Source organism: Canis lupus, chromosome 20, assembly GCF_011100685.1.
Source record: "Canis lupus familiaris isolate Mischka breed German Shepherd chromosome 20, alternate assembly UU_Cfam_GSD_1.0, whole genome shotgun sequence".
NCBI classification, from domain to species: domain Eukaryota; kingdom Metazoa; phylum Chordata; class Mammalia; order Carnivora; family Canidae; genus Canis; species Canis lupus.
The window spans coordinates 47,560,813-47,583,391 of record NC_049241.1 but is presented as its reverse complement, the minus strand read 5'-3'; the positions used below and the strand labels follow the sequence as shown (position 1 = coordinate 47,583,391).

Below are 22,579 nucleotides of genomic sequence, written 5' to 3'. Positions count from 1 at the left end.
TAATACATAAGCATTAAACTCTTATCTTTCAATAGTTACTCTAAATGTAAATGGGTGTTATTCTATATGTTGGCAAATTGAACATCAATAAAAAATAAATTTATAAAATAAATAATAAATAATAAATAATAAAACTTGAACCCCTAAATAAATAAATAAATAAATAAATAAATAAATGTAAATGGGCTAAAATCTCAATCAAAATACAAGCTATCAGGATTTTTAAAAACAAGACTTACCATATGCTGTCTACAAGAGACTCATTTAAGACCTAAGACAAACATTATATGGTCTCATTCATTTGGGGAATATAAAAAATAGTGAAAAGGAATAAAGGGGAAAGGAGAAAAAATGAGTGGGAAATATCAGAAAGGGAGACAGAACATGAAAGACTCAACTCTGGGAAACGAACTAAGGGTGGTGGAAGGGGAGGTGGGCGGGGCATGAGGGTGACTGGGTGACGGGCACTGAGGTGGGCACTTGATGGGATGAGCACTGGCTGTTATTCTATATGTTGGCAAATTGAACACCAAAAAAAAATAAAAATAAAAATAAAAAGATGAATGAATAAAGATGTGGTATATGTATACAATGGAATATTACTCAGCCATTAGAAACAACAAATACCCACCATTTTGCTTCAACGTGGATGGAACTGGAGGGTATTATGCTGAGTCACATAAGTCAATAGGAAAAGGACAAACATTATATGGTCTCATTCATTTGGGGAATATAAAAATTAGTGAAAGGGAATAAAGGGGAAGGAGAGAAAATGAGTGAAAATATCAGTGAGGGTGACAAAACATGAGAGACACCTAACTCTGGGAAACGAACAAAGGGTAGTGGAAGGGGGGTAGACGAGGGGTTGGGGTGATTGGCTGATGGGCATGGGGGGGCCACTTGGCAGGATGTATGCTATATGTTAGCAAATTGAACTCCAATTAAAAAATTTTAATATAAAAATAAAAATTATAAAATAAAATAATATAAATTTTAAAAAAGACTAGAAGTGCTAACCTCAGCAATCAGACAACAAAAAGAAATGAAAGGCATTCAAGTTGGCAAAGAAGTCAAACTCTCACTCTTCACAGACGACATGATAAATTATGTTGAAAACTCAAAGGCTCCACCCCAAAATTGCTAGAACTCAGACAGCAATTCAACAATTTAGTATGATATAAAATCAATACACAGAAATCAGTTGCATTTCTATACCTTAATAATTAGACCAAAGAAAGAGCAATTAAAGAATTGATCCCACTTACAATTGCATCAAAAACCATAAGATACCTAGGAATAAACCTAACCAAAGAGGTAAATAATCTATAAACTAGAAAACACTCATAAAAGAAATTGAGGAAGACACAAAGAAATGGAAAAACATTCCATGCTCATGGATTGGAAGAGCAAATATTGTTAAAATGTCTATGCTACCAAAAGCAAACTATACATTCAATGCAATCCTTATCAAAATACTATCAGCATTTTTAATGGAGCTGGAACAAATAGTCCCAAAATCTTTATGGAACCAGAAAAGACCCGAAATTGACAGAGGAATGTTGAAAAAGAAAACCAATGCTGGTGGCATCACAGTGCCAGATTTCAAGCCATATTACAAAGTTGTGATCATCAAGACAGCATGGTACTGGCACAAAAACAGACAAACAGATCAATGGAACAGAATAGAGAGCCCAGAAATGGACCCTCAACTCTATGGTCAACTAATCTTCCACAAAGCAGGAAAGAATATCCAATGGGGAAAAAGGACAGTCTTCAATAAAAGACAGTCTTTTCAGTATTGGGAAAATTGGACAGCCACATGCTGAAGAATGAAACTGTACTATTTCCTTACATCATACACTATTTTCTTACACCATACAGATACTCAAAATGATTGAAAGATCTAAATGTGAGACCAGAATCCACCAAAATCCTAGAGTAAACATAGGCAGCAACCACTTTGACCTTGGCCACAGCAAATTCATGCTAGACACATCTCCAACAGCAGGGGAAATAAAAGAAAAAATGAAGTATTGGGACTTTGTCAAGATAGAAATCTTCTGCATAGCAAAGGAAACATTCAACAAAACTAAAAGGCAACCTATGGATTGGGAGGAGATACTTGCAAATATCATATAAAATATGAGCTAGTATTCAAGATCTATAAAGAACTTATCAAACTCAACACACACACAAAAACAAAGAATCCAGTCAAAAATGGGCAGAAGACATGAACAGACATTTCTCCAAAGAAGTCATACAAATGGCCTGTTGATACATGAAAAAAAAAATGCTCCATAGCACTTGGCCTCAGGGAAATACAAATCAAAACCACAATGAGATACCACCTCATACCAGTCAGAATGGCTAAAATTAACAAGATAGGAAACAACAAATGTTCATGATGATGTAGAGAAAGGGAAACCTTCTTACACTGTTAGTGGGAATATAAGCTAGTACATCCACTCTGGAAAACAGTATGGAGGTTCCTCAAAAAGTTAAAAATAGAGCTATCCTATGACCTAGAAATTGCACTTCTGGGTCTTTACCCCAAAGAAAAAGTGTAGTTATCCAGAGGGGTACCTGCACCCCCTATGTCCATAGCAGCAATGTCCACAATAGCTAAACTGTGGAAGGAGCCCAGATGTCCTTCAACTGATGAATGGATAAAGTATATGTGGTGTATATATAATGGAATATTACTCAGCCATTAGAAAGGATGAATATTTACCACTTACATCAACGTGGATAGAACTGGAGGGTATTATACTAAGTGAAATAAGGCAATCAGAGAAAGACAATTATCATATGGTTTCACTCATATGTGGAATATAAGAAACAACGCAAAGGATCATAGGGGAAGGGAGGGAAAAACTAAATGGCAAGTCATCAGAGAGTGAGAAAAACCATGAGAGACTCTCTAGGAAACAAACTGAGGGTTGCTGGAGGAGAGGTCAGTGCGGGAATGGGGTAACTGGGTGATGGGCATTAAAGAGGGCATGTGATGTGATGTGATAAGAACTGGGTGTGTGATGCAACTGATGAAATTATTGAACACTACATCTGACACTAATGATGTACTATATGTGGGATAATTGAATTTAAATTAAAAAAGAAAATAATAGTAAAACCATTAAAGGGGGGACAAGGAACCTAACAAAAGATACTGTATTATCCTATTTATATGAGGTAACTAGAGCAGTCAGATTCATAGAGACAGAAAGGATAATAGTGATTACCAGGGCCTGTGGGCAGAAAATGGGGAGTTGTTTTTTGTTTTTTTTTTTAACAATGACAGCGTTTCAGTTTTGCAAAATAAAGCTGTTCTGTGGATGAATGTGGCTGATGGTACACAACAGTGTGAATGTACTTACTATCACAGAAATGTACACTTCAAAATGAATGAGATGGTAAATTTTATTATGAGCATTTTGTGAAAATTTTAAATTGAAGGAAGAATAAGTCAAACACAGATCCCTTTACCTGTGTAACTCTGGAAGAATGGATAGAAAATTTTTATTGTGGGACCCCTGGGTGACTCAGTGGTTGAGCATCTGCCTTTGGCTCAGGGCATGATCCAGGGATCCAGGATCAAGTCCTGCCTCAGGCTTCTTGCAGGAAGCCTGCTTTTCCCTCTGCTTATGCCTCTGCCTCTGTGTGTGTGTGTGTGTGTGTGTGTGTGTGTGTGTGTGTCTCATGACTAAATAAATAAATAATCTTTAAAAAAAGAAAATTTTGATTGCTATAATACAGATACCTAGAGTGTTTTTTTTTTTTATTTGTATCTCCAGATTACTTGGATTTGGGAATTATCAAATTCACATATAAAATTTGAAATCTAAGACATTAAAAATGAACATTTTTTAAAAGTATTTTTTTTCACTCAGCATAATACCCTCCAGTTCTATTCATGTTGAAGCAAATGGTGAATATTTGTCATTTCTAATGGTTCTGTAATATTCCATTGTATACATAAACCACATCTTCTTTATCCATTCATCTTTCAATGGACACCAAGGCTCCTTCCACAGTTTGGCTATTGTGGACATTGCTGCTATAAACATTGGGGTGCAGGTGTCCTGCCATTTCACTGCATCTGTATCTTTGGGGTAAATCCCCAGCAGTGGAGGTGGGCATGGGGTTGGGCTGACTGGGTGACGGGCACTGAGGGGAGCACTTGACGGGATGAGCACTCAGTGTCATGCTATATGTTGGCAAATCAAACTCCAATAAAAAAATACAAAAAATAAAAAATAAATAAAATGAATCTCTTGTAAGCAGCAAAAAAAGTATATTTTTTAAATTTTTACTTAAATTCTTGTTAGTTATTCTAAATTTAACTATCTTTCTTCTATGCTAGTCTCCACACATTTTTTATTACAACTGGATAAGATTAGAAGAATAATAATCAAAATAACTATATGGACATCTTGCTATCTGAAATCAAATTGTTCTTACCATTCAAAATTGAAGAACTAAGTAGATCTGGATAATAAGGGGTTATTTGTTTTTAAGATTTTATTTTTAAGTGATATCTACACCCAATATGGGGCTCAAACTTACAACCCTGAGATCAAGAGTTGCATGCTCTTCCAACTAAGCAAGCCAGGCACTCCTATTTGGTTTTTTTTAAATCATCTTCATTAGGAGAGATATGTTGAAGTTCTTGAATATTTATGAGTAAAATTATATCCTATCTGGGAATTGCTTTAAAATAATCCTCCTGTGGTGACTAGGAGTAGAGTGGCCTGGTTACTAAGGAAATAAGACAGGCCATGGGCTAATAATTATTGAAGCTCAATGATGAGTACATGGATGGGAGTTCATTAGTATCTTCTCTCTATTTCTGTATGTGTTTGGATATTCCATAATTAAAAAGGGTTTTAATGGTCCCAGTGGGAGGGGATACATTCTTCTGACATCAAAGATAGCCCCAGGAGGACACAATTGACTGAAATTTATCCATTTTGATTACAATCTCCAGATTCCTAGCAGTTATCCTGCCCCAAGATTACAACAACAGAAAATTTTATTTAAGAGGAAGCTATGAGAATTCAGCATGGAGTTCATTAAAACTTGTCCCTCAACTTCAGTCCATAAGTCTGAGGAAAGACAGAAACCCTCTCGTGCCTCCCAGAACCATCACCCTGGTCCAGGGATCCATGCCTGATGCCATCTTCCTGATGTGGAAGGCACAACTGCTGCCTCCACCCTTCACCTGCCTGGGAAGGCAGGATTCCCAAAACACATCCTGTAGATGGCTCCATCTTAGTGGGAAGAGCAACACAGCACATTCTTGGGAAATGAAATGAGAGGGAGGAAAAGCAGTTTCCCTATCTGCACAGCCAAGGGTAAGGAAACTGAGAAAGTCTATACATTCGAAATGATTCAATAATATTGAAGTGTCCAACTGGCAAACCAACCAGGAAGCCTCAGGTTTGACAGCACCCTCTTCTCTATTAGCGTGTACTTCATTCTGTGCTCGTTTCAACATTTCCACAGTCTTCCCTCTCCTCACAGGAATTGTCCTAGTTCTCTCCTGGTGGTTTTGGGCTTCCCCTAACACCATACCTAGTGCCCAGTCTCCCTCTGCTCACCCTAATGTTACTTGTACAACAGAGGGACCATACTCCTCACAGACTCACACACTCAACAAGCATTACAGCCACTCTATTGTCTCTGCCATGTGCATGAATGATGGCAACCCTCTCATTCCACTTGTTTCTGTAGAGATGAAAAGAGACCACTCAGAAAAGGTCATCATGGTTCCCGCACCTTGGAAGTGTTCATAAATATTAGTTACTGTTGTATTACTTAAAACTCTTCAATGAGTTTCCAAATGTACTTGATATAAAATATATAATCTTTAATATCATTTTCTGAGCACCTTCAATGAGCCAGCCCCTGGTCTGTGTATGTTACATTTTCTTACAATTTTGAATACGCTATTTTTCCCATTGTGTACCTGTTTATTGCTGGAACTAGAGAAGAAAAGGAGACATGTTTGTTTTTAAATCTAGTCTTATCAGAATGACTTCTTAGTTGTAACAGCTTTCCAGCTGATTTTATGTAACTGATTACATCACCTGAGAAATGTGATCAATTTACTTTTGCCTAAGACATAAACCTATCATTGCTTTTTCTCTGGTTGTATTGGTTTGAATGGCATAGTAAAAGGCAGGCATACTTGTCTTCTCTGTGAACTTCTTGAGGATTCCTCAAATATTTTCATGTCAGGATTGATATTAGCTGATCATCAAGGGATCCATTTTATCATAGTTAAGAAATACCTGTTTTTGTGTCCTCAGACCCGTTCTCATGTAGTATATCTAGCATTTAAAAAGATCCTGTTAGGAGCACCTGGATGACTCAAATGGTTAAGCATCTGCCTTCAGATCAAATAGTGATCCTGGAATCCTGGGATGGAGCCCCACCATGGGCTCCCTACTAAGGGGGGTCCTCTACTCCTTCTCCCCCCACCCCACTCGTGCTCCCTCTCTCACTCATTCTCTCTCTCTGTCTCTCAAATAAATAAATAAAATCTTCTTTAAAATAAAAAGATCCTATTATATTTGAAAGATATTTTTCTATTCATTGGCTCTATTATGATGAATAAATTACCAATATGAAATGCTGGTTGCTTTCCAGGGTTGACTGCTACCTGGTAATGGTATTTGGTTTGCTTGATCAATTGCTGAATATATTTTATTGCTATTGTCTTTGGGCTTTTTCCTAATATGCTAAAGAGATTAATCTGTGATTTTTGTTATATTGCTCCTATCATAGAAGACTGTTGGTTTTTGTATCATGATTGAAATGGCTTTAGAAAAAAAAAAGAAATGGCTTTAGAAAACCACTGGGACATTTATTTTTACATGCCTCCAAATAATTTTCATTTATTGTAAATACATTTTGTGAGACTTCCAAGTAATTTGAAGGTTTCAGTAATTTGGCATCATGTCTTTCTGGGAGGTAAAGTTGGTTGATGGCTCAATTTCTTTGATAATTGGTCCATTATACATTTTATTTTATTTATTATTTTGAGACAGATAGAGAGAGGCAGAGGAGAGGGGCAATGGGAGAGGCAGAGTCTTAAGCAGGCTCCATGCTGAGCCCCACTCTATCTCACAATCCTGAGATCATGACCTGAGCTGAAATCAAGAGTTGGGCACTTAAACAACTGAGCTACCCAGGCGCCCTAGTCCATTAAACATTTTGAATGGTCAAGTGAGCAGCAAATATCATGACATTATCATAGCTTATGGAAATTATATATAAATCCAAACACTTTTTATTTTGCATTATTAAAATGATAATAAAAACTATTTTTTTATTATAAAGAAAATATTCTTTTATTATATTTAAAAGTAAAGCATGAATTAATTCAAAGATATCTAAGAAGGCTAAGGTTAAGTGATCAGGTGTCAGTACAGTTGAACAATTGAGGTCAGCTCTGAGTGCAAAATCAGCTTTTCATATAGGTTTTCCAGATGGTGGTGGCAACACGGGGGAATTTGACAGCATCTGGAAACCCCAAAATGACAAACAAGAGAGAAGAAACCATTAAGCAAATAATTCTCTCCTCAATATCAGGCTCAAGGTAAAGATGATTATGCTTCTGAGTTGTTTGTTGGTCATTGACTTAGTCTTGCTTCTTGTGTTCTTGACAGACACTCTTTTACATGGAATTGAGAAACCACTCAGGGCTTCCAGTGTTTCTCCTCCTGGGATTTTCTGAGAAGCCAGAAATTCAGTCTGTTCTCTTTGGGCTGTTCCTGTCTTTGTACCTGGTCACTGTCTTTGGGAACCTGCTCATCATCCTGGCCATCAGCTCAGACTCCCACCTCCACACCCCTATGTACTTCTTCCTCTCCAACCTGTCCTTTTCAGATATCTGTTTCACCTCAACCACCATCCCAAAAATGTTGCTGAGCATCCAGACTCAGAACAAAGTCATTACCTATGCAGGCTGCATCACACAGATGTATTTTTTCACAGTTTTTGGACTTTTGGACAATTTACTTCTGACTGCAATGGCCTATGACCGTTTTGTGGCTGTCTGTCATCCCCTGCACTACACAGTCATCATGAATCCTCAGCTCTGCGCCCAGTTACTCACCCTGACCTGGCTCATCAGTGTTCTGGGGGCCCTTCCTGAGAGTTTAACCATGTTGCGACTCTCCTTCTGTGCAGTCGTTGAAATCCCACACTATTTCTGTGAACTCCCTGAAGTCCTAAAGCTTGCCTGCTCTAATACCTTCACCAATAATGTCGTATTATATATTGTGACAGGCGTTATGGGCTTTTTTCCTCTCGCTGGGATCCTTTTCTCTTATTCTCGAATTGTCTCTTCTGTATTGAATATCTCAACAGTGGGAGGAAAGTATAAAGCATTCTCCACCTGTGGGTCTCACCTCTCCGTGGTCTCCTTATTCTACGGAACCTGTCTGGGGGTCTACCTCAGTTCCACCTGGACACATGCCTCTGAGACAGGGATGTTCGCCTCAGTCCTGTATACCGTGGTCACTCCCATGATGAACCCCTTCATCTACAGCCTGAGGAACAGAGACATGAAGAGGGCTCTGAGAAAGCTTCTCTGTAGCATGTCATCCTCCCAATGACAACAAGAATGACCCTGTTCCTGGACAAGTGTGATCAAGGACAACGGAACAGGGTACTTAATAATGTGGACTCTGAAATTTCCCTGACTGGGTTCAAACGCTGGTGCCACCTTCAATAGAGGATGATCTTGAGAAAAATGCTCAACCTCCATGCACTTCCACTTCTCCGTGGTCCTAAAACAATGCATGACTCAGGCAGGTGACAAAAGGATTAAATAGAATAATATGGTAAAGCTCCAGCACAGAGAATGCAAATGGCAAGTCCTAAGTAAATTTCAGCTATTGTTACAGAAAAAGAGATAATTTTTTATGATGTTCCAGTTTTTTGTTCCTGTACTATTAAGCTAGTTTCTCTTCCTATATGCTGTCCTCCATTATGACTAAGTCATAAAGCTCAGTGCTCCTAGGAAGAAAGAGATTTTGATGTAGGCAGAATTTCTCAACTTTGGCATTATCAATATTTGGGGCTGGATGATTCCTTGCTATGGAAGCTGTCCTGTGCATTGTAGCATGTTTAGCAGTATCTCAGGCCTCTAAACACTGCGTGCCAGTAGCATTACCAGCCAAGCAGCAATAATTTAAAATGCCTCCATATATGCCCAAATGTTCCACTGGGATCAAACCACCCCCCACTTGAGAACCACAGACGAGTGTCTTCCTCTTTTTCTTTCAAATTTTTAATTTAAATTCTAGTTAGTTAACATATGGTGCAATATGGGTTTCTAGCCCATTTTCCACCCACATCCTTCCATCAACCCTCAGTTTGCTCTTTCTTTTAATATTTTATTTACTTATTTTAGAAAGAGAGAGTATGAGCAGGAGGAAGGGCAAAGGGAGAAGAAGAGAATTTCAAGCAGACTCTACACCAAGGATGGAGCCCAAGACAGGGCTAAATCTCATGATCCTGAGATCAGGGCCCAAGCAGAAACCAAGATTTGGATACTCAACCAACTGAGACTATCCTTAAGAGTCTCTTATGATTTGTTTCCCTCTTTCTTTTTTCTTTTTTCCCTTCCCATATGTTCATCTGTTTCATTTCTTAACTTCCACATATGAGTGAAATCGTATGGTATTTCTCTTTCTCTGATTGATTTAATTTGCTTAGCATAATACCATCCAGCTCCATCCACATCATTGCAAAAGGCAAGATTTCATTCTTTTTGATGGCCGAGTAATATTCCATTGGATACATATATTACATCTTCTTCACCCATTCATCAGCCAACAGGCATTTGGGCTCTCCTCATAGTTTGGCTATTGTTGATAAAGCTGCTATAAACATTGGGGTACGTGTTCCCTTTTGAATCTATATTTTTGTATCCTTTAGGTAAATGACTAGTAGTGCAATTGCTGGATCATAGGATAATTCTATTTTTAACTTTTTAAAAAAGATTTTATTTATTTATTTGACAAAGAAACAGATAGTGAGAGAGAACACAAGTAGGGAGGAGAGGGAGAAGCATGTGGGGCTCAATCCCAGGACCCTGGGATCATGACTTGAGCTGAAGGCAGACACTTAACTGACTGAGCCACCCAAGTGCCCCTATTTTTAACTTTTTGAGGAAGCTTCATTCTGTTTTCCAGAGGGCTATACCAGCTTGCATTCCGACAAACAGGGCAAGAGGGTTCCCTTTCTCTGCAGCCTCAACAACACCTGTTGTTTCTTGTGTTGATGATTTTAGCCATTTTGACAAGTATGAAGTGGTATCTTATCATGATTTTGATATGCATTTCCCTGATAATGAGGGATGTTGAGGATCTTTTCATGTGCCTGTTAGCCATCTGGATGTCTTCCTTGGAAAAATGTCTATTTATGTCTTCTGTCCATTTCTTAAGTGGATTGTTTGGGTTTGGGGTGTTGAGTTTGGTAAGTTCCTTATAGATTTTGGATACTAGTCCTTTATCAGATATGTCATTTGCAAATATCTTCTCCCATTCTGTAGATTGCCTTTTAGTTTTGTCAAATGTTTCCTTTGCTATACAGAAGCTTTTTATCTTGATGAAGTCCCAATACTTCATTTTTGCTTGTTTCCCTTGCCTTTGGAGATGTTTCAAGTAAGAAGTTATTCTAGCTAAGGTCAAAGAGATTGCTGCTTGTGTTCCCCTCTAGGATATAGAAGATTTCCTGTCTCACTTTAGGTCTTTCAAGAGGACTGTCTTCCAAAGAGGAAGACAACATATGGAAAAATTCCAGGTGCAAGATCCCAAGGGAGTATCCTAAAGGCTAAAAAAGAAATAAATTTGGCTTATATCTCTCATATCTTGTTCAGGAATCTTGGAAATTATGGTCACATAGTTTGGCCCTGCATAAAATGGGGTTGCTGTAGCAGAAGTGGAATGTCTGTGCAGTGATCTCAGTGATCAACCTGAGACAATAGGTTTTAATCTCAGCCTCCTTGGCTCTTATGAGGCTCCATTTGTCACATATAAGGGTCACAAGATTTCCAAAGACACAAAGGGAGGCAAAGAAGGCTGAGCTGAACATCCTAAGTTTGGAAGCTAGCCCCTGTGATGAGAGACCAGATAATACCACACAATGTCTGCTGTGGACAGCCTAGTCAAGAAACAGATGGACTCATGATGACAAAGGTTGTGCAGGGCTGGAAGGGGCTGAAATGAGGCTGAATCATCATGAAAGGACCACAGAGGTGGCCCACACCAAGAGAGCACAGCAGTGGTTCATTCGTCCTGATGTTAGCAACAGCTACCATGAGAAGCCCAGTGTGGACTGCCACTGCCTGCGGCAGTTCAATGACTCTCACTTTCCAGTTGTTATCACCATTATAATTATTGTGTGGCAGTGAGATGACATCCAGAGGGACCAGACTTTTTCTACTGTGGTAAAATAAATGCAGCACAAAATTTACTAGTATAATCAGTTTAGAGTGTATCACCAAGGGCATTACATATATTCACAATATTGTGCCATCACCACTGTCTAGTTTCAGGGCATTTTCATCACCCCAAGAGAGACCTTTCATCCATGAGCAGCCAGCCACTCCCCACTTCCTTCCCTCCCTCACCCCAGTCCTTAGAAACCACAGATTTGCTTTCTGTCTCTGTGCTTGGCCTGTTCTGCATATTTCATGTAAGTGAAATCACAAAATATACGACCTTTATGTCTGGATTCTTTCATTCACCATAATGTTGTCAAGGTTCAGCCATGTTATAGCTTGATTCAATGCTTCATTCTTTTTCATGGCTGATGAATGGGTAAACTAAATGTGCTGTATTCACAGGTTAGGATCAGACTTTCATATACCAGAGAAAACTCTGTTCTCTTCCCCCAACACTTGGAATGACCTTGAAAATGAATTGTTTTTATTCATGTTAACCAATTGTTCCCCCAAAGACTTTTATAGACAATCCTGCCTTCCTATGGTTCAGGCAGTTCTGATCTCAGTCTCTTTCCATTTTGACATCCATCATTCCTATAATTAGATTTGCAGCAACATGCTCAGGCAAGACAACTCCAAGATGGTCTCCAGTGATCCCCACCACCTGATATTCATGCACACACACCATGGACTCCTCTCCCACACTGAATAGGGCTGACCTGTGAAACAAATAGGATATGACAGAAATGGCAGTGTGACTTCCATGGATAGATTGCAAATGGCATTAAAGCTTTGCCCTTTACCTTACCCTGCATTGCTCTGTCTCTGAGGGAAGCTAGTGGCCATGTTGTGAGGACAATCAATCAGCTCTAGGAGAAGTGCAAATGGTCAGGAGCTGAGGCTTCCTGCCAACAGCTAGAAGCAGATCCTTCTGCTCACACCGGGGTTTCCAGTGTTGGCAGTACCAGCCAACATTCAAACTGCAAGGCCATGACAGACCTCAGACCAGAACTTCCAGTGAAACTGCTCCTAAAAACCTGACAAAAAGAAGCAATGTTGAATAATAAATGTTGATTGGTATTTTAAGCTGCTTACTCTGGGAATTGTTTTTACCTATATATGTAAACATATGTGTGTATGTGTATTTTATGAGAGAGAACATGTGTGAGAGAGAGCGGGGGTGAGGAGGAAAGAGAGAATCTTAAGCAGACTCCATCCATGCTCAGCACCAAGCCCAACGCAAGGCTCAATCTCACCACCCTGAGATCACAACCTAAGCCAAAATAAAAAATCAGTTGCTTAACCAACTGAGCCACCAATGTGCCCCTTGGGGACTCTTTTATGCATCAAGAGAAAACTAATACAAGGGAATCTCCAATATCTCATATAGCAACATAGGAATCTCAAGTCTTTCTTTTCCATGATTACCATGTCATCATTTTCAGGATTCACTCTACTTAATTAACATATAAGAGATATTCAGTACCCAAGATGGAAGTATCTCCTTGGGAGTTTGCTCAGATGCTTTGACTGAGAAGAGGGATGCAGCCCACTCCCTCTGTCTGTACCCACCCCCTCTGGCTCACCCTGATGTGTCCACAATGGTGCATACCTTCATGTCAGCCAAGTCCTCTTGCAGTGTCTGGTACATCCACACTGGTCTTCACAAAAACAGAGTACACACCCCAAAAAGAGTGTAAATATGCCGACTTAACATAGCATAAAGATGGAAAGAACTTAGCTCTCAAATAGGAAAATTCCCTCCCAATGTTCCCAATGTGCAACAGAGCATAGCAATTCCTGGTGAGAATATTCCCTTCTTCCATAGAGCATTAAAGTAGAGCCTGGATTCTGTCTCTAAAATGAAGATTTTAAAATCTGTAAATTTATCATGGAATATATTTTATACTACTGTAGTAATGCATTCCTCAGATATTGTCTAAAGATTTATCCACAAGGAATAATTTCCCCTTCCCACTCCAGATGCTCCTCACTCTATTTCATTCACTACGATAACATCGTGTTTGTGCCTAAGCCACCTCAAGTCTGCAACAGTTGCTCTTAAATTGCAGTACATAAGGCTGAAATCCGTATTTCAGATATGAGATAGTAAGAGTATACTGTAAGTTGTCCAGGGGGCATGTGGCTGGCTCACTTGGAAGAGCATGAACTCTTGTTCTCGGGGTTGACTTTGGGCCCCACCGTGGGTGTAGAAATTACTTAAAAATAAAATCTTTAAAAAAAAAACAAAAAAAACTTGTCCGAGACAAATTCTTGGGTGACATAACCTGTGATTGCTAGTGTAGTAATTCATAGTAATGTGGAGATCACTAAGGCTCTTGATATTTCCCACATGAGCTAAGATCAAGTTGGAGCCCTGTGGGGGGGCGTGTTGGAGGGGGACGGAGACAGAGGTGGGGAATTTTGGTTTTGAGATACTCCCAAACAAGAAACCAGAGGAAAGACTGCCTGGTTGCGTGGTAGGGAATCCAAGTAGGAAACGCAGATCTGGGGCGGGGGCGGGGGGGGGGGGCTTTGTGGGGAAACAAGCCCAGAATCTCTGGGGGTAAACACCTTGGGGATGCAGCGCAAACGTGCAAATGTGCATGTCCTGCGCGGGGGGAAGCGGGGCTTGGCGAGGACACGCAGACTTCGCCACCGCTGAAGAGCCACGAGGAAAGGTCACCTGCAGGGCTGGGGGGAACCTCCAGGTGCTGAGCCACGAGGCCCCTGCAGGGGTATGATTCAGCACTATGTGGAGGGGAGGCCAGGAAAAGAAACAAAGGTGAAAGTGTGTGGCTGAGCCAGCTAGCGCCCTGGGGCCCCGAGGGCAACTGATAGAAGAATAAAGCAAAAGAAGGAGAACGAGAAGGAGAAGAAGAAAGAAGAAGAAGAAGGAGAAGGAGAAGGAGAAGGAGAAAGAAGAAGGAGAAGGAGAAGTAGAAGGAAGAAGAAGGAGAAGGGGAAGAAGAAGAAAAGAAGAAAAGAAGAAGAAGAAGAAGAAGAAGAAGAAGAAGAAGAAGAAGAAGAAGAAGAAGAAGAAGAAGAAGAAGAAGAAGAAGAAGAAGAAGAAGAAAAAAGAAGAAGAACAACAACAACAACTGGGGAAAGGGGCGCCTGAACCAGGAGGAAACACAAGGACGCCTCCACCTCCAGGGACACCTCTGAGCTGCAGGGAAAGTCAAAAAGGAAAAGTCTGGCTACCAGGGAAAGGCTTCCCGCCGAGAATTGATGCCGGTTGCCTAGACGCAAGCATACACCACTTACATTTTGTACCTCCAGGACCCTGCTTTCCTTTTTTTCTTTTTTTTTTTTTTTTAAGATTTTATTTACTTATTCACGAGAGACACAGAGAGAGAGAGAGAGTCAGAGACATAGGCAGAGGGAGAAGCAGGCTCCACACAGGGAGCCCGACGTGCAACTCGATCCCAGGACTCCAGGATCAAGCCCTGGGCCAAAGGCAGGCGCCAAACTACTGAACCACCCAGGGATCCCTGACCCTGCTTTCCTAATCCTGGTCCTGCCCTGCATGGGGCCATCCCTGAGCTGAACGGAAGACATGGGGAAATGGAGGGGAAACTGGTTTGTATCTGAGCTTCTGGAAACCTAAGGCACCAGAGGGGAAAGACTAGCTGAGCCACTGGCAAATTACAGAGGGCACCCAAGAAAATAGTGCTCGCCTGGGCTGCCCGGAAGACCCAAGAGGTACCCGTTCCTGAGCACACAGGCATGGGAAAATTCACTCGATTCAGACCCGCACATTGAGTAGTTACTGGCTCACCTGGGCATCTTCCAGTCAAGGCCAGAGCTGAAATTACCACATGCAGCTCTCTTACTCCTGACCCTCTGGCCTCCCACTTACCCCGGAACAGAGAATGACTCCTCTTACCAGTTAGGTAGAAGGGACCAGGCTTACACAGCCTAGCCCTTCCTCTCTCCTCCCACACCCTGGTCAAGGCTGCCACAATTTAATCCAGGAAGTCTGTGCTCTTTACACTAGGCTTTGGTGGTTCAGAAGGGCTATTCCCAGGTATCTTAGTAAGAGAATTGCTTGTCAGGCTGTTGGAATAATCAGCATAAGAACCAAAGGACAGCCCTTGGTTGGGTCTTCACTTGGCACTCTCCTATAGCTAAGATTTGAAGTTGTTGTTGTTGTTTTTTTAAGACTTTATTTATTTATTTATTTATTTATTTATTTATTTATTTATTTATTTGGGAGAGAGAGAGAGAGCAGAAGGAGGGAGAGGGAGAAGCAGACTCCCCACTGAGCAGGGAGCCCAGTGAGGGGCTCAATCCCAAGACCCTGGGATCAGGACCTGAGGCAAAGGCAGATGCTTAACTGACATCCCTGATGCTTAACCTAGGCACCCCTGAAGTTCTTTACGTTGAGTTTAATGGGGTACATTGGCATAGGATGCAGTTCTGTTGGAAAGAGGGTCAGGATAGTGGATGGGTCTCACAGTTAAATCAGCCATAGTCTGGGGAGACTGCAAACCTGCATGATGACCTTCTAGTAGGTGAGCCCCTTTAGCATAAGATAAACCGTATTTAATTTTTCTTTAATTTTACAATGTTTTCTAAGATTATCAGCTCCTCATGTCTAAATCTACTAAGAAGGGAAGCAAACCACTGCCCATACATCAAATCTAACCCACAGCCTTTTCTTTTAGATTTATTTATTTATTCATGGGAGACACATAGAGAGAGACAGAGACATAGGCAGAGGGAGAAGCAGGCTCCCTGCAGGGAGCCTGATGAAGGACTCAATCCCAGGACCCCATGATCACAACCTGAGCCAAAGGCAGATGCTCAACTGCCGAGCCACCCAGGTGCCCCTAATCCACCAGCCTTTTTTTATAAAAACATTTTACTGGAACACAGTGTAGTGGGATGAATGGTGGTCCCCATATGCCACATTCCAACCTCCAGTACCTGTGAATATGACCTTATTTGGAAAAGGGGTCTTTACAGATACAATTAAGGATGTCAAAATGCAATCATTCTGGATTATCCAAGTGGATCCTATATCCAGTGACAGACGAGCTTATAAGAGACACAAAGACAAGAGGTACATAGAGATGAGAAGGAGACTACATGACTACGGGAATTGGACGGATGCATCCACAAAACCTAGGAATGCTTGGAGTCACTAGAAGCAGGAAAGGCAAGGAATGGAATTCCATGTATAGCCTCAGGAGGCAGCACACTGAGCCCTGGATTTCAGAATTCTGGCCTCTCAGAACTGTGATATATGCCTACTGTTTTAAGTAATTCAGTTGTGGTGAATTGTTAGAACAGCCACAGGACATTCATACCCACAACCACACCCACTTGTGCACATACTGTCTATACGTGCTTATGCACCATGATGGCCATGAGGTAGTTGCAACAGAGAACACAGGGCCCACAACGCCCCAAATATTTATTATCTAGCCCTTTATAAATATGTTTGCCAACCTCTGCTCTAAGTCACTCTCAGTTACTAGTATTTCCAAAGTAGATTTTCCCCTGGGAAAGAATGCCCTGAATACCCTACCTGGTATATAGCCAGAAAAATTCTGCCATGTGAGCTTATAGATATGAATGTGTTTACTCCAGATGAAAAAACTAAATAAGTGGACCTGTGGGACTTTTGCAAAGAAAACTCCATGTGTGCAAATAATGAGCTTTATTATTACCCTCCACCAAACACAATGAGCCATCTCCACCCTTTTTCCATGTAACTACCCAATACTTGTTGGGAGCTGAGTGTGGTCCAGAACCCTGTTCACAATCCCAAGTCAAAGCACTTGGGACTCACAAAGTCTTGAAAAATACACCTGCTTCTGCCTTTGATAGACAAAGAAATTCCATGTCAAATGTTGAGGAAATGTTCATGAAAGAAGACAGTGAAGATCAGGCTCATGGAGAAAAGAATGCCATGACTTAGGGGCCATGGGATGGCATACACATATCTGACACCCAAGATGCTCCCAAGAGGACAAACCTAGCAGAAGAGAAATTATTTTCCATTTTGGCTCCCTCACCCATGGGAAACAAGTTGCTCAGAGAACAGAGTAATAACAGCACAACTAATTTAATGAGAACTGTCAGATTCCAAACTCTGAGGACCTATAAATAGTAAATATGCTCCTCCTCCCCCATCTACAGCTCAACTGTCCTGGAAAGAGGGACTTCAGTTGCACCATTTCAGAGAATAGGTACCTAATGCCACCTCCCTGCCCTTCCTTGAAGCTGAGTTGAAAATCTATCCCCCAGGGAATATAAAGAACTAGAGGTGCCCCAGTGTCATCAGAGTGTCTGCTGTGGGAAACAAGTATAGGGGAAGAAAGCTCTCAGAGGATGAATTTTGGCTGGTACAAATGGGGATAACACACTGGTAAGAGTCCACTTAATGGAAACTTTCTACACAACCCCATCCCTGTGTCCCTCAATTTCTCTTCCTCTCAGCTTTTTGGGAGCCATTACAAGCACCTCTGTTCTCCTCTATCAAAGATGCTCCTATATTCCTTCATCTGGAAAATCTTCATTTATTCATTCAAGCAAGAAACGTTCCCTGAGATTCCACAGTTAGCACTTACAAATCCATTCATACATCTTCTGATCTGTTAAGCTACTTAATGTTCTGTGCCTTAGTTTCTACATTTGTAAAATTAGGAGAATAATAGTAGCCACTTCAGAAGGTTAACATGAGGATTAAATTAAAGAAGATAATGCTCAAGAGGGTTTTTTTTTTTTTTTTATGATAGGCACACAGTGAGAGAGAGAGAGGCAGAGACACAGGCAGAGGGAGAAGCAGGCTCCATGCACCGGGAGCCTGACGTGGGACTCGATCCCGGATCTCCAGGATCGCGCCCTGGGCCAAAGGCAGGCACTAAACCGCTGCGCCACCCAGGGATCCCGTCAAGAGGGTTTTTTTTATTGTCTCTATCACCTACTGAGCACCTATGCCTGTTTATTATTATCACTGCATTACTGCAAACACATATTAGTTTATGAAATAAAAATATAGTAATTATGATAAAATAAGCTAAGACATAAAAAATACAGCACAAGTGTTTGACACATAGAGGTCCTCAAAAAATTTTAGCTAATTTAATGAATTCATCATTCTCATTCACTGTGTATTTGCAAGTTTCCAGTCCCTATTTCAGGAGATTTATATTTGTGCTAACGTGTGAAAAAATTTTGATCTATTTTCTTTTCTAAGTAGGCTCCTTGCCCAGTGTGGAGCCCAACAAGGGGCTTGAATTCACGACCCCGAGATCAAGACCTGAGCTGAGATCAAGAGTTGGACGCTTAACCTACTGAGCCACACAGGTGCCCCTGTGATCTGTTTTCTAGAGTCATAACTGCACATATGAACACTGCTGGCATGTTTTCCTCTTGTGCCCACTTTTTTCTTTTTGCTAATTTTTATTTTTGAATAATGTTACATTTACAGAAAAGTTTCAAAAATAGTTCAGAGTTCCCATGGTAATGAAAATGTTTGGAACAAGATAGAAGCAATGATTGCTAAACATGCCAAATGTATTTTCATGCCACTTTAAAATGGCTCCTGGTTTTTATATATGTATTTTGTATCAACTGCATTACTAAAATCATACTCAGTTCAGAGGTTTTCAGATGCCAATTCATTACCTGCAGCCAATCCATTATCTTCAAACAGTGAAAACTTGTGCTTTCTATACTTAATGTCCCTTATGTCTTTTTCTCCTTGAATTCCATTAGGTATCGTTTCCCAGGTGTTGATAAACAACAATTGAAATAGTAGACTTTCTTTCTTTTCTTTTGTGTGTGTGTGTGTATCTCAAATTGTCATTTTTTTCTTCCAAGATTTCATTTAAATTCAAATTAGTTAATATATAGTGTAGTATTGATTTCAGGTGTAGAATTTAGTGATTCATCACTTATATACTATACCCAGTGCTCATTCCATCAAGTGCTCTGCTTAATGCCTGCCCATCACTCATCTAGCCCATCCCTCCCCCACCTCCCCTCCAGCATCCCTGTTTATTCTGTATAGTTAAGAATCTCTTATAGTTTGCCTCCCTCTGTTTTTATCTTATTTTATTTTTCTTTCCCTTCCCCTATGTTCATCTTTATTACTTAAAGAGGAATTTTCTTATTGCTCCTGCCACAGGATCCCGCCAGGGCAATTTGGAGGTAAGCTTTGTTGTTTATTTCATTCCTTCCTTAATTTTGGTCTGCTATCCTCCATCCTGAATCAACTTCAGACAGTTACATCTTCCCAGAAATAAATCTATTTCTTAGAGATTTTCCAATTTGTACCATGGAGTTATAGTTAATATTATCTTGCAAAGTTGTGCATGTCCTTAAATCTGTGTCCATCATAGGGGAAGAGAGGAAAAAATAAAACAAGACAAAAACAGAGAAGGAGACAAACCATAAAAGACTCTTAATTATAGGAAACAAACTGAGGGTTGCTGGAAGGGAGGAGGGTGGAGGGATGGGGTAACTGGGTGATGGGCATTAAGGAGATCATGTGATGTAATGAGCACTGGGCATTATATAAGACTGATGAATCACTGAACTCTAACTCTGAAACCAATAACACATTATATGTTAATTAATTGAATCTAAATAAAAATTTTTAAGTACCCTCCTTTTCGTCTTTTTTTAAGACTTTACTTATTTGAGAGAGAGAGAGAGCATGAGCAGGGTGGAGAATTCAGAAGGAGAGGGAGAAGTAGACACCCCACTGAGCAGGGAGCCTGATGTAGGGCTTGATCCCAGCACCCTGAGATCATGACCTGAGCCTAAGGGAGCCACTTAACTGACTGAGCCACCCAGGTGCCCCTGTCTTTTTCTTATTTTATTTTTCCTTCCCTTCTCCTGTGTTCATCTGTTTTGTTCCTTAAATTCCACATAGGAGTGAAATTATATGGTATTTGTCTTTTTCTGACTGGCTTATTTCACTTAGCATAATACCCTCTAGTCTCATCCACATAGTTGTAAATGGCAAAATTTCATTCCTTTTGATTATTTTTTATAATCTAATTTTCTGCATGGCACATTTTATCATTAAGAATTTTTTTCCATTTATGACCCACTAACTGATCTTTCTTATTTCTCTTCTATTGTCTTATTTCTAGACTTTTTATTCACAGAAGGCAAGATTTCTACACAATATTTTAATGTATTTTAGGTTTTATGTCATTAGTAGTGATTTTCTTCTGTGAAAGAGATAACTACTTTCAAAGATTATATATCTTCATATATAAATTTATGTTACCTATGTTTTTTATTATCTTCTGACAGCTTGTATGGTCTCTTGTGCTACACTTAACATTAAACATTGAAATTTATTAGGGAATGTAAGTACCTGGCTGGCTCAGTTAATAGAGCATGCGACTCTTGATCTTGGGGTCATGAGTTCAAGCTCCATATTGGGTGTAAAGCTTACTTTAAAAAAAAAAAAAAATGAAAAAAAAAAAAGAAAAAAAATAAAAAAATAAAAATGTAGGGCAGCCCCAGTGGCCCAGCGGTTTGGCACCGCCTTTGGCCCGGGCTGTGATCCTGGAGACCTGGGATCGAGTCCCACATTGAGCTCCCTGCATGGAGCCTGCTTCTCTCCCTCTCCCTCTGCCTGTGTCTCTGCCTCTCTCTCTCCGTCTGTCATGAATAAATAAATAAATCTTTAAAAAAAAAGTAAATATTAGAATCACTAAATCCTACATCTAAAACTAATATTACACTGTATGTTAAGTAACTGGAATTTAAATTAAAACTTAACAAAAGTTTGAAAAAAGTTTATTAGGGAATGTGGATATCAGATTTAACATTATTTTTCCTATATTGTCAATCACAAAACATTTATGCCTTTAAAAGATCCTCTAAAGTGTAGTAATAAAAAATTCAACTTAATTTGACAAAAGTATTTTTATATATCCTAAATTATGATGAACATCTTATTAAATTACAAAATTCCAGTATTATTCTTTTGAATGAAATGAAGAACAACTTTTACTGTAAATTTGAGAAGTGTTGTGGAATTTCATACCAATGCAAAAAGACCTAAAGATAAATAGGTGTTATAAATTAGTATTATTTAGAGAAAGTATGTAAATACTATAGAAACTCTTAAAATTGTTAATAAAATCCAGAAAATGCACATACTTCATAATACCAAAAAATCAAAAGTTTTCAAAAGTTTTCTTAATATAAATAGTAATATCAGAGGATCCCTGGGTGGCTCAGCAGTTTAGCACCTGCCTTCAGCCCAGGGCGTGATCCTGGATTCCCAGAATCGAGTCCCGCGTGGGGCTCCCTGCATGGAGCCTGCTTCTCCCTCTGCCTGTGTCTCCGCCTGTCTCTCTCTCTCTGTGTCCCTCATGAATAATTATATATTAAATAAAATATTTAAAAAATATATATGTATATATAATAGTAATATCAGAGATATAATTTGGAAGAAAATCACTACTAATGACATAAAACCTAAAATACATTAAAATATTGTGTAGAAATCTTGCCTTCTGTGAATGAACCCTGAAATGAAGCTGAAGGACATTATCCTAAGTCAAATAAGCCAGACACAGACATACAAATACTGCATGACTCCACTTACATTAAGCATCTAAAATCCTCAAATTCATAGAAGCAGAGAATAGAATATTGGTTGCCAGTGGCTGGGAGGAGAGTAAAATAGAGAATTGTTGCTCAATGGGTATAAAGTTTCTGTTGTGCAGGATGAATAATTTCTAGAGATCTGGTGTATAACTTAGTAAGTATAGTTAATAATACAGGACAGTACACTTTAAAATATGTTAGGAGGAGGGGCACATGGGTGGCTCAGTGGTTGAGTGTCTACCTTTGGCTCAGGTCATGATTCTGGGGTCCTGGGATCGAGTCCCACATCAGGGTCCCTGCTTCTCCCTCTGCCTATGTCACTGACTCTCTCTCTGTGTCTTTCATGAATAAATAAATAAAATCATAAAATAAAATAAAATAAAATAAAATAAAATAAAATAAAATAAAATAAAGTAAATAAAATAAAATAATATGTTAGGAGAATAAATTGTGAATATTCTTATCACACACACAAAAAAAACACTCAGAACAATCCAAGGAAACTTTGGGAGTTGACAGATATGTTTA

The 22,579-nt window shown here is 39.7% G+C and overlaps 1 protein-coding gene across 1 annotated transcript; it reads left to right on the top strand.

The window, feature by feature from the left end:
• The first annotated feature begins 7,682 nt into the window (after positions 1-7,682).
• Positions 7,683-8,621, top strand: OR7C19 (olfactory receptor family 7 subfamily C member 19). Its single transcript, NM_001388657.1, has one exon. The coding sequence runs from the start codon at positions 7,683-7,685 to the stop codon at positions 8,619-8,621; it is 939 nt and encodes a 312-aa protein (NP_001375586.1).
• Positions 8,622-22,579: the final 13,958 nt, after the last annotated feature.

What these genes read in the sequence shown, in the direction of transcription:
- OR7C19 (NM_001388657.1), top strand. Translation starts at nt 7,683, where the DNA reads ATGGAATTGAGAAACCACTCAGGGCTTCCAGTGTTTCTCCTCCTGGGA.